Source organism: Excalfactoria chinensis, chromosome 5, assembly GCF_039878825.1.
Source record: "Excalfactoria chinensis isolate bCotChi1 chromosome 5, bCotChi1.hap2, whole genome shotgun sequence".
Lineage (NCBI taxonomy): Eukaryota > Metazoa > Chordata > Aves > Galliformes > Phasianidae > Excalfactoria > Excalfactoria chinensis.
In genome coordinates, this window is record NC_092829.1 from 26,323,053 (window position 1) to 26,338,764 (window position 15,712).

The 15,712-nt window shown below is 33.9% G+C and overlaps 1 protein-coding gene across 3 annotated transcripts in view; it reads right to left on the minus strand.

The window, feature by feature from the left end:
• Positions 1 to 15,712, minus strand: part of DPH6 (diphthamine biosynthesis 6) — a 176,131-nt gene that overhangs the window by 26,630 nt on the left and 133,789 nt on the right. For all 3 annotated transcript variants that reach the window (XM_072337782.1, XM_072337780.1, XM_072337781.1), the window contains one exon: positions 8,997 to 9,402. In XM_072337782.1, the coding sequence (XP_072193883.1) occupies positions 8,997 to 9,402 (406 nt within the window). The remainder of the gene's footprint in view (positions 1 to 8,996; positions 9,403 to 15,712) is intronic.

The window sequence follows — 15,712 nt, forward strand, 5'->3', positions numbered from 1 at the left end:
AGATGCTGGATATATACTGGACTGGATAGAATAATACACCAGGAAAATAAATCTTGTATATATATATATCTTATATATATATATATCTTATATATATATATTTGTAGTTCTTTTTTTCTGATTTTTCAGTTATTCAGTGCTCTGGATATATGTTTACATTTTCATTCTCTGTAAGGGAAAATACTTTAAAAAAGGTGTTGTTTTTAGTTTTTGTTTTAATTCCTTTGCTTTTACTTTTTAAACTAAGGTATACAATTATGCTCAAGTGCCAGTCAGGGAAATATGATGTAAAATACATATTTCAATCAGATTCATTAATTAAACTTTCAGAAAAAATTGCAAAAGCAATATTATTGCAATTATTTTTATCCTTAGATCCTTAGATGCAAATATCTTTCTTTTTTTCCAGCCTAAGAAAATAACGTTTTTTAAGAGTTCAGTGAGATGTAATATATAGTCACATCACTTAGATTGTGGGCCACAACCATAAAGAGACTCTCTTCACAGTTACACTACATATTGCCTCTATTGAAGAGTTTCTGTGAAGCAGAAGAGTACAGTACAGGATAGAAAAGATTATCTTCTTCTTACATATTATTTTTATTATATATATTTACAGAATAATGCAATTTTATGAAATAGCCTAGGAATTTAGCTGAAAAAAGTAATGAAGGAAATATGCATGAAATCATGTACCAATCTAATTTTCATTAGCATCTGCCAATATCTTATGAACCTTATGAATTTAGATGTCTATATAAAATGACAAATATTTGCAAGAACAACAAATCTGCTCCTCATTGAGTCATTAGCCTGCAAAAATATTCTTAATCAAAATTCTCCAGTCATACAGCATACAACTTTATAACACATGATTCCATCATTGCCCTGAGAGACAGTGCAGAAAAATTACACTATGCAATAGCTGTCTAGTTTACTCAAATCTTATACTGTTTTAGTTTTTGTTTTCCTGCATACTTTGAATTTACACTACTGATATGAAAATCGTGAAGGGATAAGAGGGTAAAAATTAAATATACTTTTAAATAAAGAAAAAGCCTCCAAAACCACCTGATAATTATGAAGTTGTTCTACCTTAATAACTTATCTTATTAGTAATTCATAGAGCTCAAAACAATGCAAAAATATAATCTTTGGTCTCCAAAAATGAAAATAATCTGACTTTAAAGACAAATATAGATGTTTCTGTCAAGAAATCTGACAATTAAGAATCTCACTATTACGTTTTTATTGCTACTTAATGATAAAAGCTAATAAAGTGTTTTGTATTTTTTCAGAAAAAGAATTAATCTCTGGTAGGAATGAACTCACATAATAGATTCTACTTGTATGCACAGCTTATCTTTAAGTTTACCTAAATAAACATATTGAGTCTCCTTAGTGTTATATTCTCTTTATCAAAAAGGTATTATCATCTACTAACCTGTTTAAATGAGAGAAAAAAAAAAATAGAAAAAGAGAGCAAAGAAAAAGAAAACAAGACGAGAGATGTTACTGATTCCTTTGCTGAAGAACTCAAAAACATGTCAACATAATGTGGAATGATGATAGGGAACACAGAATAACCTATAAATGTATCTTAGATTTCAGTAGCAGAAATTCAGAAAGAAACGTGAGATAGTAGACAGCTTTAAAACAACTGCATTGCTCTAGCTCTGTATCAATGTGCTTATTCCAAAACTGAATGAATCAACCACAGAACTTATTTCAATTTAAAGATTTAGCCAAGATTTTCATATACAACTATGTAATACATATCCTTCAAACGTCACATACTTTGAGTAAGAAGAAGCTCTAACTTTGGTATCTGCCCTTGGCACCAAGTGGTCAGAGAATGAATTTATTTTTCTAAAAGAAAAATGGCCACTGCTCTGAAATAGGAACTTAATATACTTTAAACTGCATCTGGGTATAATATGATTTCCTATGGAAATTCATTCATGAAGCAGTATTATTTTTTAAAAAAATCTGCAAGTCTTTGATAACAAACGAAAAATTATTTCCCCATAATCTTACATGAGATGTTCACAGTGAAGTGTAGTAGGTACAGTAACAACATAGCCTTAAAAACAGGTACAAAAACTTTCAGCCTTTTAGCAGTCATTTAACATATTAGGTCCTTCAGTTGGATATTTTGGATGGCAATAGCAAGATTACAAAGACACCTCTGTAGCCCAAGACCAAATTTAGCAGCTTTTACCCTTTTAAAATGTCATTTCAAACACACTCATGAATCACATCAGTGTTTCCTAATTGCTTATACGTACTGTAGCCTGATTCATTTCCTCAAGGACTAATTTTACTCTTTTTTTTTCTTTTTCTTTTCTTTTTTTTTTTTTTTTTTTCTTTCTCTACTTTTTGATTAGCAACATAGTTCTGCTGCTTGAGGAATTATAGTTGAAAAAATTGTTGTTCTCTTAACATGAAACACAAAGAATTTAAAGTGATTTTTTTCATCTTCTTTCAGTTTGGCAACTTCTCAGAGTTTTCTTTTAGCTTACATTAATAAAATTTGGTAGAAAACCAGGCTCAGTTTTAAGTCTACTTCAGACAGCATCACGATATTTTAAAAATATTTAAGTTTGGCCAAATTATCTGTTGGCCACAACAACTACTTCATTAAGCAATGACTGCGAAGCTGGTCAGATACAAATCAATTTTATTTCTAACCACAAATTGTAACCTATCATAAATGCTCTCCTAGTTAGCATAAAATATAGAAAAAGATTGCCTTCAGTTCTGCACAATGCATTAACTATGTAACATACTAGAATGATTCCAAAGAATAGGAAAAAACACAGGTAATGAAAGAAATAGTTGATTGTGAACAGCTTGCTTTGATATAGCAACATCTGTATGGCTGAGCGTAGAGAAGAACTTGATAGTGGCTTATGAATATCTGTAAGATGTAAACAGGAAGAAAAAGGAGTATCTGTTTCACAGGTGACATAACAAACTAAAATAGGAACTAGCAAGTATGGTTATAACTATGGACATTGGGATGAAAGAAAAATAAGATTAAAGAAAATTTTAAAAAATGGATCAAATAGCTGCATGTTGAAAGGGTGTCCTCTTATAGACTCCCGGATATTTTAAGGGAAAGGGAAAAGGTCATCATTCAGGCCTGAAAAGTGGACTATAATTTAACCCACTGAAACTATGCTGTAGGGATCACTTGTAGATTGGCAACTGGATGGTCTGATGGGGTAATTACATTTTTGAGCTGTGCTGTGCTGAACCTACAAGATAGATCTTGGAAGTTACCAGAATGTGGTTTTGATCACATTATTACTCTCAATTCCTTCTATTAATTTCAATACTGAAATTCACTCACTGAGTTACACTGGTTTACCTGTAGCAAAAAAGCAAGTAGAATTTTCTTCTGGACTGAGGCAATCTATAGTGTCACTTTCCCTGCCTACTGAAAAAGGGCTATACAGAGAACTGTAACATCTGTACTGAACTCCTCCACTCATAAGCAGTCATAATTATGTTATTGTCTCAAAAAAGGCAAAAAAATCACATCTGTGATTAGGTCTATGTGTGACAAGAGATGCAATACTGAAAATGTTTGCATACTCTGCACTCCTGTTCTTGGAATATCTGAGACTCCATGCTCAATTTGCTTTATTCTTATTGTGCCAGTAGCTAAGAGACTATTAATGAATAAAATAAAAACACAATAAGTATACAAGAATCATTGCATCAGTGATGCTGAAATCTAGATAAAAGATAAAAAACACTGTGTTTCTCTGAAGTCATTCCTACTACTGGAGCTGCTTGCCAGTATTTCTGGAGAATGATCAGAGTCATATCTGCAGAAGCTAAAGAAACTTCTTGAAATCATTGCATCTACTCAATTACTTCTGATTAACTCAACCTGTTCTTGATTTCCATTTGTTTTGCCCATATACATTTTATAAATAACCTTGAGAAAACAGGTTATTTGTGTAACTAGGTATATAGTTGTAAATGACTACATCTGTGATTTCTAGGATTGTTCATAATTTCACAAAGAGATTGTATATTTAAATGTGATATGTACATTTGTACAATAGCACCTTATATTGTCATCAGTATCTTGCTTCAAAGAAGTTTTCCTATTTATTAAAAAATGAAAATCCTCATTCTTAAACTGATAATCTCAGTAAGACAAGGAGAGTTGTGGTACTGCCTTGACAAATTCGTCAGAAAACATCTTCAAATATCAGAAATCTCAGAAGTACTTAATTCCTGGTGTTGTTTCCAGTATCTTCACAAGAAATCACATCTCCTTGTGTTCTTAAGCTAGATAAGATATTGCAACTGCTGTGATAATCAGGACATTAAAACTGCATAGGTTAAGAAATATGGTTGGATTATAGATCTGTTTTTTGACTAGGTCTGTTAGTAATTACCCACTAGCTGCTTGGCTTCGCTACACGTTCCTTTAGGGCAAACAAGCAAATAAATACCAAACAATTAATTCAGCTTTAACTTTTTGCAAGTCTAGTGCACATAGACACGTTGTTAAAAAATGTACTGTTATATTCCCTTGGTGCACTTCTAATTCACTGAGAATTACACTACAAAACTTATGTCCACCAATACTAGAAACCACATACTTTGGAAAACATGTAGAAAAAAATGCATGTTGATAATGCAGTATCTTAATTCATGGAATACTTTGTTTAGAAGCAGTATGTTTTACATGATTCAGGAAGTTACTATGTCAGTGCAAGGATTCCTAAATGAATGCCTAATCACAAGGGCTTCTGTTTCAGCAGAAGAAACAGTCTCATTTCAAGCAAGATTTTTTTCCAGTCTGGTTGAACTCTATCCAGCTGGTATTATCATTATTTTTTTTTAAATTAAGTGTAGTATAATTGAAGCTTCATAAACACGTGAGTACAAAACAGCCTTTTAGTTTTAAGCATTTACAGACTACAGCCATATTTTAAACTGGTTACATGTTCATTTTAATGCTGATACCAGACTGTATTTCTATTCCTGTTCGCTTTTGCCTTTTTATATTCTCCCTTCATTTTTCTATAGTATTAAAAGGGGATTATGTAATATGATGTTCTGGTGAATGCAAGACCTTTTCCAATCTCTAATAAATATTCAAAAATGTTTTGCATACATCTTGTGAACAAGGCTTGTGAAATCATAATGGGATGACTTATGAGCATTCAACTTCCCTATACTGGAGTATAATCTAGTCAAATGGATGGTATAGCAAATCATCCTGACACGTTTATATTAATGCATATTTAAATGAGAATAAGAAAGAAATAGTCAAATTTATGTTAAAGACTTCTAAAGGCTTAACAGCATCTTACTAAGTATGTATGTCAGCTTAATCTAATCCTCCTACTTCCATGCGTTCTGCAGTCTCAGCATGGTGCCCATAAAGCTCTCGTATGTTATGAGGGATTGCCTCTGAGAAGTTCACCATCAATACTACACTTTTAATAAAACTTTACATCTGGTCTTAGGATGACAGAAAGCTATCTGTCTCAAATTTGCATCACAAACCTTTAGCTTATTTTGACATCAGTAACACTTGCTATAGCAATTTCCAATAACCTGTTACAGTAGATAGAGTATGTGTGTGTGTATATATATATATGCATAAATATATACATACATATATTCTTCATTCTCATCTTACTGTGTCAGGTAAAAACAGGCTTTTCTAATTTATTTGGACTGTTCCTAATAAATGTTCAATTTCTTTGCATCAGAAAAAAGCATTAGTCTCATCAGAAGCTTATTTCAGACTATATGTGGTAGCATTCTTTTACTCCAGTTTACTCTAAGACAGAAAGGTAACTTTACTTCATTTTCATGCTTTTGCTAGAAGAAACAATACACTGTGTTTCAAGCTCTTTCAAGACTTCTTCTAGACTATTTACCACTCTGATGACATGATGGAATTCCAACTGAATATCAGAAAGACTGGAACAGTTTTTTCCTCAGCCCTATCTATAATAATTTCTATCTATCCCATTACAGTTACATCCGTCTGATGTGGTTCACATTAAAAATATTTGAAAAGCAGAGTCTAGCATACCCTGTTAGGTTATTAATATTATCATTTCCCAGCAGACAATGGATCTGATTGTAGTTGAAAACTCCAAAAGGACAGGTCTACTTGTGGGACTAGCAATGTCTAACACATGTTGAAGATCAAACATGTCAGTAATGGATCATCATACAGATGGTTAGCAACAAGCACTACCTGAGATGAATTAATAATTGCAACTGAAAAACTGCTCTCTCAGTATCATTTGTGTTCTGGCAGCCATATCGAGGGAATATTTTTAAAACTCCATGCATTAGGTCTCAGATTTTCATGACCAGAACACTCCTGCTTTATTCAGTTTCCTAGTTTTTGAAAGACAGGTTTACCTACCATCCCATCAGTACTGAAAATAACTTGTGATGGCCAACTAGGCTTGCAATGAAGCAGTGGAAATTATTACAAAGAGATATCTAAACACTCAATATCTTAGTGAAGCCAACAAAGGCAGATATAAGCAAAATTAGGCTAAACTCAGGACAGACAAGACATATAATAGTTCTATTTCAGACATCGGGACTGCTTCCCCTTGAGACTTCTCTGTCCCATTCTGATTCATGCATCCACAAGCACTCCAGAAGCAAAAGTTTATTTCAACTTCCCTAAGTGTACTAAATGTAAGCATCTAAATCTATTCAGGTAATGAATTAAACTTCTGGGTAATAAAATCGTCATTTTTCCTCTCATGGTGCTGAATACAGATTTAGGGAGAAGGCTGAAAAGTTAATGGCTATTTGTAAATGAAACTTGAGGGCTACTTTAAAGCTGAAAAAGAACATAGGAATATACTATGATAAACTTAAAGAAAGTATGGTCATCAGAGCTTAGCAATCTCTAAACAGTTTAAATACTTTAAGAATCAAAAAAAAAGGTCTGATTCAGGTATACAGCCTTTAAGGACTCTAGAGTTAAATCAGACTATTTTATCTTGCTCATGGACACTTTCTGTAATATAGAGAAATAAATCTTGGAGTCCCTATAAAGTGCTCATTTAACTGAGTGTTAATATATATTTGAATACACTTTCAATTACGAGAAGTATGACTACAAATATAGTATAAAAGACAGTAAATTATATATTTCGTTAATAGGCTTAATCCTTTCAAAAGGTAAGAAGGTTTCACAGGAGTCAACATGCCTTTCAAGGCTCCAAGAACATGTACAAACGGGACACTTTAAAATATTGTTGTGTCTTAATAATATATTAAAAATTACCCTTCTGGTTGAAAATCATGTCATGTATATACATAGTAGACTTATATTTGATTGAAACTATCAGTAAAAGGCACTTCATCAACAGCTATTAATATGAGAAATTATTTTCAAATAGCATATTTCTTCTTCTCATCACATGAACTTTCTGGAAATTTTTCCTAAGTAGACAAAAGTTATTTTTGAAGTCTTTGTCAATGGGTTAGTGATACCTGTAAGTTTAATATATTCTATATATTCTACAGATTGCAAGAATGTGTTTCTTATCCATGAAGATAATGATAAAATTGCTATAATGACAGGAATTATTATGACAGGATAGAGATCTGAACACAACTAGAATGAATATACGAATATCAAAACAACTTTCTGTATCTGGGCCATTAGTAGTGTAACATGAATCAAATTGAATCACATTTTCATGCAGACAATTTACACATCATATTGAGCAATATATTTAATAAAGCAAATTAAATTTATTTGGAAGTAATTATTTTATGGCCTGAGAAATATAAGAAAGAGAGCAGGCAAAATGATAATGTTAATCCCATGCCAGAAACATGTTTTATCAGGTTTCCTTTTAGCTCTTAAACAAGATGTAGTAAAAACAACAACATTCTGTCAGACTATATGTTCATTTCTTGCTTTCTGGATTAAATATGCTTATGCTATGCCACATTTTTATAGCTTTCAATTCCTGTGCTTTAAACCTATTAAACAATGTCAAGTTGAATTTTCTTCAAAAACTGCTGCAGGTTAAGAAAAAAAATAGGACAGTAGAATATTTGAGCGCTAACATTTATGTCAGCTAATTAATATGGATCAGTTGTGGTTTGCAAAGACTTTTAAAGTGCATGCATATTTGAGACAAATATAGATGAAGGATCTGATTTAGTTCCTTCTCAGATTGATAGAAAGCTCTTACTGATTTCAATACAAGTATGATCTACCAGTATTGTATGCTTGACAGATAAAAGAAGCTTTTGTGTTCTTGCATAATATTAGTTTTTCCAAATTGAGTACAGCCAAAAATACAGATGCATCACATAAGAAATAAATCATAGTTGCAACACTGTATTTTTTGTTCTTTATTCTTTTTACTTGGTAATGGAACGTGATTTTGATAAAATTAAACACTGGGAAAAACATTAAACTTCTTCAATTAAAAAAATCTGTCTAATTAAACTGCTAAGAAATTAGCCTGTTTCAAAAATTTGCACCCCCTTATCTTGGGATACAACAGCATTTTCTTGTTTCAGAATATTAATATTTCATTATTTAGTCTCCAAAAAGTTCCTGTTAACACCAGGTATTTGGTTGTCTGAACACAGTTTTTCATCAAGACAAAAATGGACTACTGCTCAATACTGTTTAAGCAAAAGAATCATGATTCCTATGTTTGACGCCGAGGCTGCCAGATTTCTTGGCAATTTCTTCTACATAGAAGCATAGAATAAATCAGTCCAACCTCCTGCTGGAAGTCAGCATCAGAAAAAGCAAACTAGAGCTTCAATTTGGACTTAAACATCTCCAAGAATGGAGCCTTTCTATTTCAGAAGTATGCCTTAAAAGAACAAATATATCTTAATTGGACTTTTCCTTGAAAGGCATTTTTTGTAATCAAACCTTATGTAGGAATAAAACCTGACTTACGACATTATGCTTATTATCAAGACTTGTTTTCTATCAGAAGTCTTACCTGATTGTAACACTCCCATATCGAAGACATCCTTCTTGAAGAAAGCTCTAAAAGACAAAGGACTTGCGTTGAAATCTTCTGAAAGGTTCTCAACAGCTTGTCCAAACACAGAAACTAAGTCATGAAGAGGTCCATTTAAATCAAGCTGAGAAGCAGGAGGTGAAATCAAGCTCAGACGTACAGAGACTGATGCACAAGATGCAGAGCTGGACTTCACAGATTCACAATCAATTTGGAAGCCCTCTGATAGCATCTTCTTTGCAAAATGTTTTCTGTGCAGTGGGTCATCAACTACTGCAGTAACATGCCATTCAATGGCAGCATCTCTGGGTAAGTTGGTTACAACAACCACAGCAAGCGTCCCACACTCTGCAGCTACTTCATTATATGCTTCTAGATCTTCAACCTAAAAGATAAATGAAACATTGTGCATATTACATAACTGGTAGAAATTAATGTTTTTCCTATGCAGATGATATATTTAAAAAAAAAAAAAAAAAAAAAAAAAAAAAGTATCTGCAGTACAGCTATTTCATGGTGGCTTTTTTTTTTTTTTTTTTTTTTTTTTTTTTTTTTTTTTTTCCCTCTGTAAAATTTCCTTCTTACTTAAGTCATTTTGAGCAACTATGGATTTATCTTGCAGTTAATTTCTGCTCTTTCTTCATTTTTAGACTACCTCTATGCCTTTATCATTTAAAGAAATTCTGTTCTAACATATTTAACAATTAAAAAAAAACAACACTTTTTTTGCATATGGCAATTTCTGTCCATTTCAATGAACAACACTTTTTTTCTTTAAAGAACAGAAATAGTAATAAGGACTGAAGCTACAGTGATGGATTAATAAAATATACTTATTTACTTTATAGCAAAGATTCAGACAGTTGCGAACGGCAGAGTGGTCTAAGTATTGTGCCTTGTTCTGGAGCCCCCAGCACAAGAAGGACATGGAGTTGTTGGGGCAGGTCCAGAGGAGGGCCACAAGGATTACCAGAGGGCCGAAGCACCTCCACTGTGAGGACAGGCTGAGAGAGCTGGGGCTGTTCAGCCTGGAGGAGTTTCCAAGTAGACATCAGAGTGGCCTTCCAGTACTTGAAGTGAGCCTACAGGAAAGCTGTGGCAGGACTGTTTATAAGGACAGTACAAGGGGAAATGGTTTTAAACTGGAAGAGGGTAAAATTAGACTAGATATTAGGAAGAAATTCTTTAGTGTGAGGGTGGTGAGAACTGGAACAGGTTGCCTAGTGAGGTTGTGAATGTCCCCTACATGGAGGCATTCAGGGCCAGGCTGGATGGGGCTTTCAGCAACATGGTCTAGAGGGAGATGTCTCTACCTATAGCAGGGGGTTGGAACTAGATGATCTTAAAGGTCCCTTCCAACCCAAACCATTCAATGATTCTATGATTCTAAATGAACCCTCTTAAAGGCAAGAGCACCTTCTCAATAGCAGAATCATTTTGAAAGCACCCTAAGTTGTCTTTACATCAACCAACACATCTAATTAGCTCACTTGGTAAGCCAACTCTGAGAAACTGACCTCCTTTTCCTCTAATGGTATTAATGAAGCAGGAGGGGTTTTCTTCTAACCTCCTTGTAAAAAAAAAATTAGGATAAATCACCTTAGAACATGTTATTAAGGTACTGGAAGTGAATATAATGTTTCAAAACACTTAAGTCGTATACCATGAGCCAGAGGAAGAAACTGTCAATTTGCAGTCATGTGAACACAAGTCAATTGTACTTAAATACACTAACTAGCATTATCTTTAAAAAATAAAATGAGTTCATAAAAGTATCATCTTGTCCCCATATTTTTGCAATGTATTCAATCCTTTTTTACCAGAATACAGAGAACAGCGGCCTCAGAATGTCAGCTCCACAGCTGCTTTCGTGCTCCTCCCCACTCCAATGGCATAAGTGAAGGAACTCAAGGACTGACACAAAAGCAGTTTGATAAGTGAAGAGGAGGAAGAAAGGAAAAAATACAGAACAGCTCATGCAAAGACACCTCAACACCTGTGACAAGAATCCCTGTGTCCAGCCAGTCTCTAAGCAATGGGTACCTTTCCAAAACCCACCTCCTCTTAGTTTCTATCATGGGGTATCCCTTTGAACTATTCAGGCCAGCTGTCTTGCCTGCGCCTACCTCAGCTTCTTGTGCAACCCCAGCCTATTTGCTGTGTGGGCAGTGTGAAGAGCAGAGAAGGTCCTGATGCTGTTCAAACACTGCTCAGATGTAGCTAAAGCACATGACCCACACTGCTCTGGTCACTCATCCAATACACAGCACTGTAAGGGCTGTGATGAAGAAATTCGGCTCCACAGGCCAGACGCACATTTAGGTGTGCTGTTACCTTAAATTGATATACACCTATTAAATGACAATGTCTACTTATGGAAAGCAACTAAATTTTATGATATATACTCTCAAAAAAAGATTAAAGTACCTTCTCTTTATCTCCTTTTTGAACAAATATATTCTAATTTGAAAAATTTTAGTTATATATTCTACTCAGAAGATATTTTTTGTCTTATTTTTTCCTACAATTTTAAAAGAGACAATATATTTATTAAGCATTTTTGAGATTAGGGATTTACATAATCTTTGTGTACACAGATAATAACTTTTTTATATACCAATTCGCTTACCCTGCAGTATATTTTGTTTATACTGTCCATTGCCTGATCTCTGAAAGGAAAAATAATAACAAGGCAAAACTGTCATTTTACCTGAAGTTGATAAGGCCATATAACTCTCAGTACCTTCAATTCACAAGCTCAATTTTCATCCGCTTGCTCTCAACTTTAAGAGGAAGAAATAATGACATGTTACAGGCACTCACAAGGTTATTGACAAGCATTTTCCAGAGAATATCTTTGATGCTTGACCCTTGTGAGCTGTTTACATGAAAAATGCACTTACTTCTATATTAACGATAGTGGAGTCTAATTCTATACCAAACATCTAGCAATTGCTTTAGCATTTCTGTTTTTGATATGGGAACAAAAATAGGGATAATTTGTCTCAAATTGCAGTCACTCCAGTTATAATAAAATCTCACTGAGTACTGTTTGCTTTCAGTACTTTCATTAGGCAAGCTGGGGCTGTTATTAAGGTACCAACACATAAATGTTATATTAGCACTTAACAGGAGGAGAGCACAATATTCTCCTCTAGGAGATGAATTCTAACCTTGTCAATATAATTCTGCTCTGAGTGCTGTAAAACAGTTTGAAAAGATGAAACACTGGAGCTTTGCACTGAGGGAAAAGAAGGGGGAAAAAAAAAAAGGCATGCTCATTCAGGCTTAAAGGCCACTTCGCTGGCCCAAGGTGCTGAGGTAGAGTTTAGAAAAAAAGTCTAGAGAAGCTCTCTCAGGTCACATCAAGCACTAAGACAAACTTTTCTACTTCCCTGTACTTGTCTTAGGTTGTTAAATCAATTACTCACTATTTCTGCTTGCCTTCAGCTGCCATTTAGAATATGAAGAAATACATGAAAATTAAGGCCAGGAGAAAGCACATTTCCAAATTTAACAAACAAGAATCATTCTGAGTGAAAGACTGTTCATGGTGCACCTGTGCAGTACCTTAGCACTCATAACCTTTAACTTCAGAATTTGCACAAAGCACAAATGATAGAGCTAGTGGGGACTAAGAATCTTTCATCAGCTGCTAAAGAATCATACAGAAATACTTCTAACAATGACCTCTCCTGACTTATTTTCAAGAAATCACTGACATTAGTGTTGTACATGGATGCTGCATTTGAGTTACCTGTCAGAAATTTACAACTGTATTAAACAGCTGAATATAGTTATAATAGCTTCCCTTGTACATGGGGATGAATATTTATACATCTGTTAAGAAATTCTAATCATATGATACAGGAACAATATAAGTTTGTATTAAGAATGAAAACAAGCTACTCTTTACAATTGATTTTACAGATACCTGTGGTAATAGGAAGAAAAACATGGATTTAAGGTTATTGCACAGGGATACTGCTGAAGAGCATTCTACAAACGAGCACAGGTTTCAGCCTAATCCTTCTCCCAGATCTTCATAGTCTTGAAAGAGCAAGCACAAATTGAGGTTGAGGAGGAAGCAGCCTGGCTTGGCCTATTATTCTTGAAAACGAAGTGTCAAATAATTCTTGGGAACCTCTGTGAAAATCTTATTAATGAGGTGATAAAACAAGGCCAGACAAAATGATTCCTTAAAGAATGTACAACCTGAACTTTACAAATCTCTACAAATTTCATTACACTGTAAGCGTAGCTGCTATCTAAAGGCATTTGCCCTTAAATAGCTATTTCCTGGCTAAGAATTAACAGTACTCAAGTGATTTACAATTTAAGTAAGAGGACATCGCCTCTAAAAGATCCTCATGTCTTGCTGTGAACATTTCCACAGGAAATTTAAATATTTAAACCAAAAACAAACACTGCAAAGTAAACTTGCACTAGGAATAGTTTGTCTGTCATCAGGAAAAATAACCAGAATGTAAAGCTTCAATGGCAGACTGCTGAGGTACTATGGAAATGGATACTTCTACAGCATATATATTTACATACTCTGATTTAGAGAAGACTGGAGCAGGAAGTCAGTATCCAATCACCATAAAGGACATAGCCTCTAAAAATAAATTAATCTGTAACAATGCCTTCTTCCTTGGATGGAGGCAAACTGCAATTTTATGATGCCAAATTAGTCTGATACTATATTACAGTAAACATTGAAACAAGTTCCATGCTATGTTAAGTAACATCACGGAAAGTCTTCATGGACTGGTTAATAAAGAATCAGAGCGGGTGACAGCAGTCAGAAAACCAAGTAAAATATGATGAATTGTTAACAAAGGAATAGAGATCAGAGTGGGCTGTGTTATGCCACTGTGGAAATTCACAGTTCATTCACATCATGTATAAGATACACACCTCTTTATCTTTCATTTGAAAAAGGTCATGCTGGATAAAAAATGTGTTCAGAGGATGAACAAGAATGATCAAAAAGCTCTGGAAAGTTTGAATGAAAATGTTCTCCAGCATACTCAAGGAGAATCAAACCAGGGTTTACAAAGTTACGCATGACATAAAAAGAGTAGATCGAGATAAGAACTGATTGTGCATGCTTGTCTTTCTGTAAAAGTGCCATGGATCATCAAATGACATTAGCAAGAGCATGGTTACAAAATGTACAGTAGTGAGTAACACTTAAGATTCCTTGACAGAGTGCAACGGTTCCAAAAGCATTATATAGATATACAAAGGGAACCTGAACAAACATTTAGAAGATAGAGTCAGCAGGGATCATAAAAGAAACATACTGAAAATCCTACTAAAAATAATTTATATAAAATAGTTAATAATTTATACATACATTAATGATTTACATAACAATTACAATAAATTTAATTATTTTAAAGATGAACTAAAATAGTTTGAAGCTGGAAGAACATTTGAGTGGGTATATGCTTTTTATATTTTTATTGTTCACATCTGCTTAGGACTACTGTTAGGAGTCAGAATACTAAGCAGAATGTTCACCACTATTATTATTCTTACATTGTTACATAGGAAATTATGCAGTAGTGTGTTTGGTGAAGAAAAATAACTGGGCTTTCTTGACAAGACAGGCTGAGTTTACACAAATAGTTCCTTCCAACATTTCTGTAATTGTTAATATTTATCTGAGTACTCCACATTGATTGAACAGATTAATGGTGAGCATACAGTCAAGCAACAGAATACAATAACAGCTTTGAAAGGAAAAGTGCTTCTTGAGTCAGTTGAGCAGAGGTACAGCCATCACTTTCATAGTGGAAGATGCAGAGTTTAATCTGGTTACTCTTGGCCTCTTTCTGAGAGAAGGAAAAAAAAAAGTTTGTTTTCTCCTTTTTTTTTTTTTTTCTTTTTTTTTTTTTTTTTTTTTTTCTGAAGCAGAAGCACAGAGAGAACTGGAGTACTGCTTCTGAGGAGCTAAACATATTTTAAATTCTTGTTTATACAGATACAGCATTAACACAGACAAGCAATCCCTAATGCACAATGCTGAGTATGAGGCTTGTCTGCTTTAGACACCTGACACAGAATGTAGATCTTGAGCCCCATTACCACCAGAGCCACCAAGATGGTCAGATGTATTTTAACTCCTCTAATGAGCTCGTGCTATGGATAGTTACCTCAAAACTGCAAAAGTATAAGGAAAATTGGCTAGAAATAAAAAAGGGTCTAAAGGCATGACAGAACACCTACTGAAGTACACAGTACTACAGTTAATAAATGACGCCATATTCAGTATCAGTAGACTATTCTAATCTCCAGAGATAAGAATGGGAACTCTGTTTTCATCATATACATGGATAGGCCAAAGCTGAGAAGATAGGCTGGTAGAGACACGTCTTAGCTAACACTCATAAACAAGTTTAGTGCAGAAAGATAATCCTGTTCATAACACCAGATGGAAAGTTTACAACAGAGTGTGTCAACTCACTTTTAAATTTGTAATCAACCTATATCTCCACATTAAAGTAAAATGGCTAGCTGAACTGCTCTGTGAAGAACTCTTTCCTGAGATATGCTTAGATAAAAAGGTTATTGCTCTGGCTTGCAGTATCACCACATTCTAGTGTTTTGTATACCTTAGTTCTTAATAACAGATCACTTCATTTTCATCATGTGTGCTCCAGTGCTATAAGCTTAGTTAAATGAAA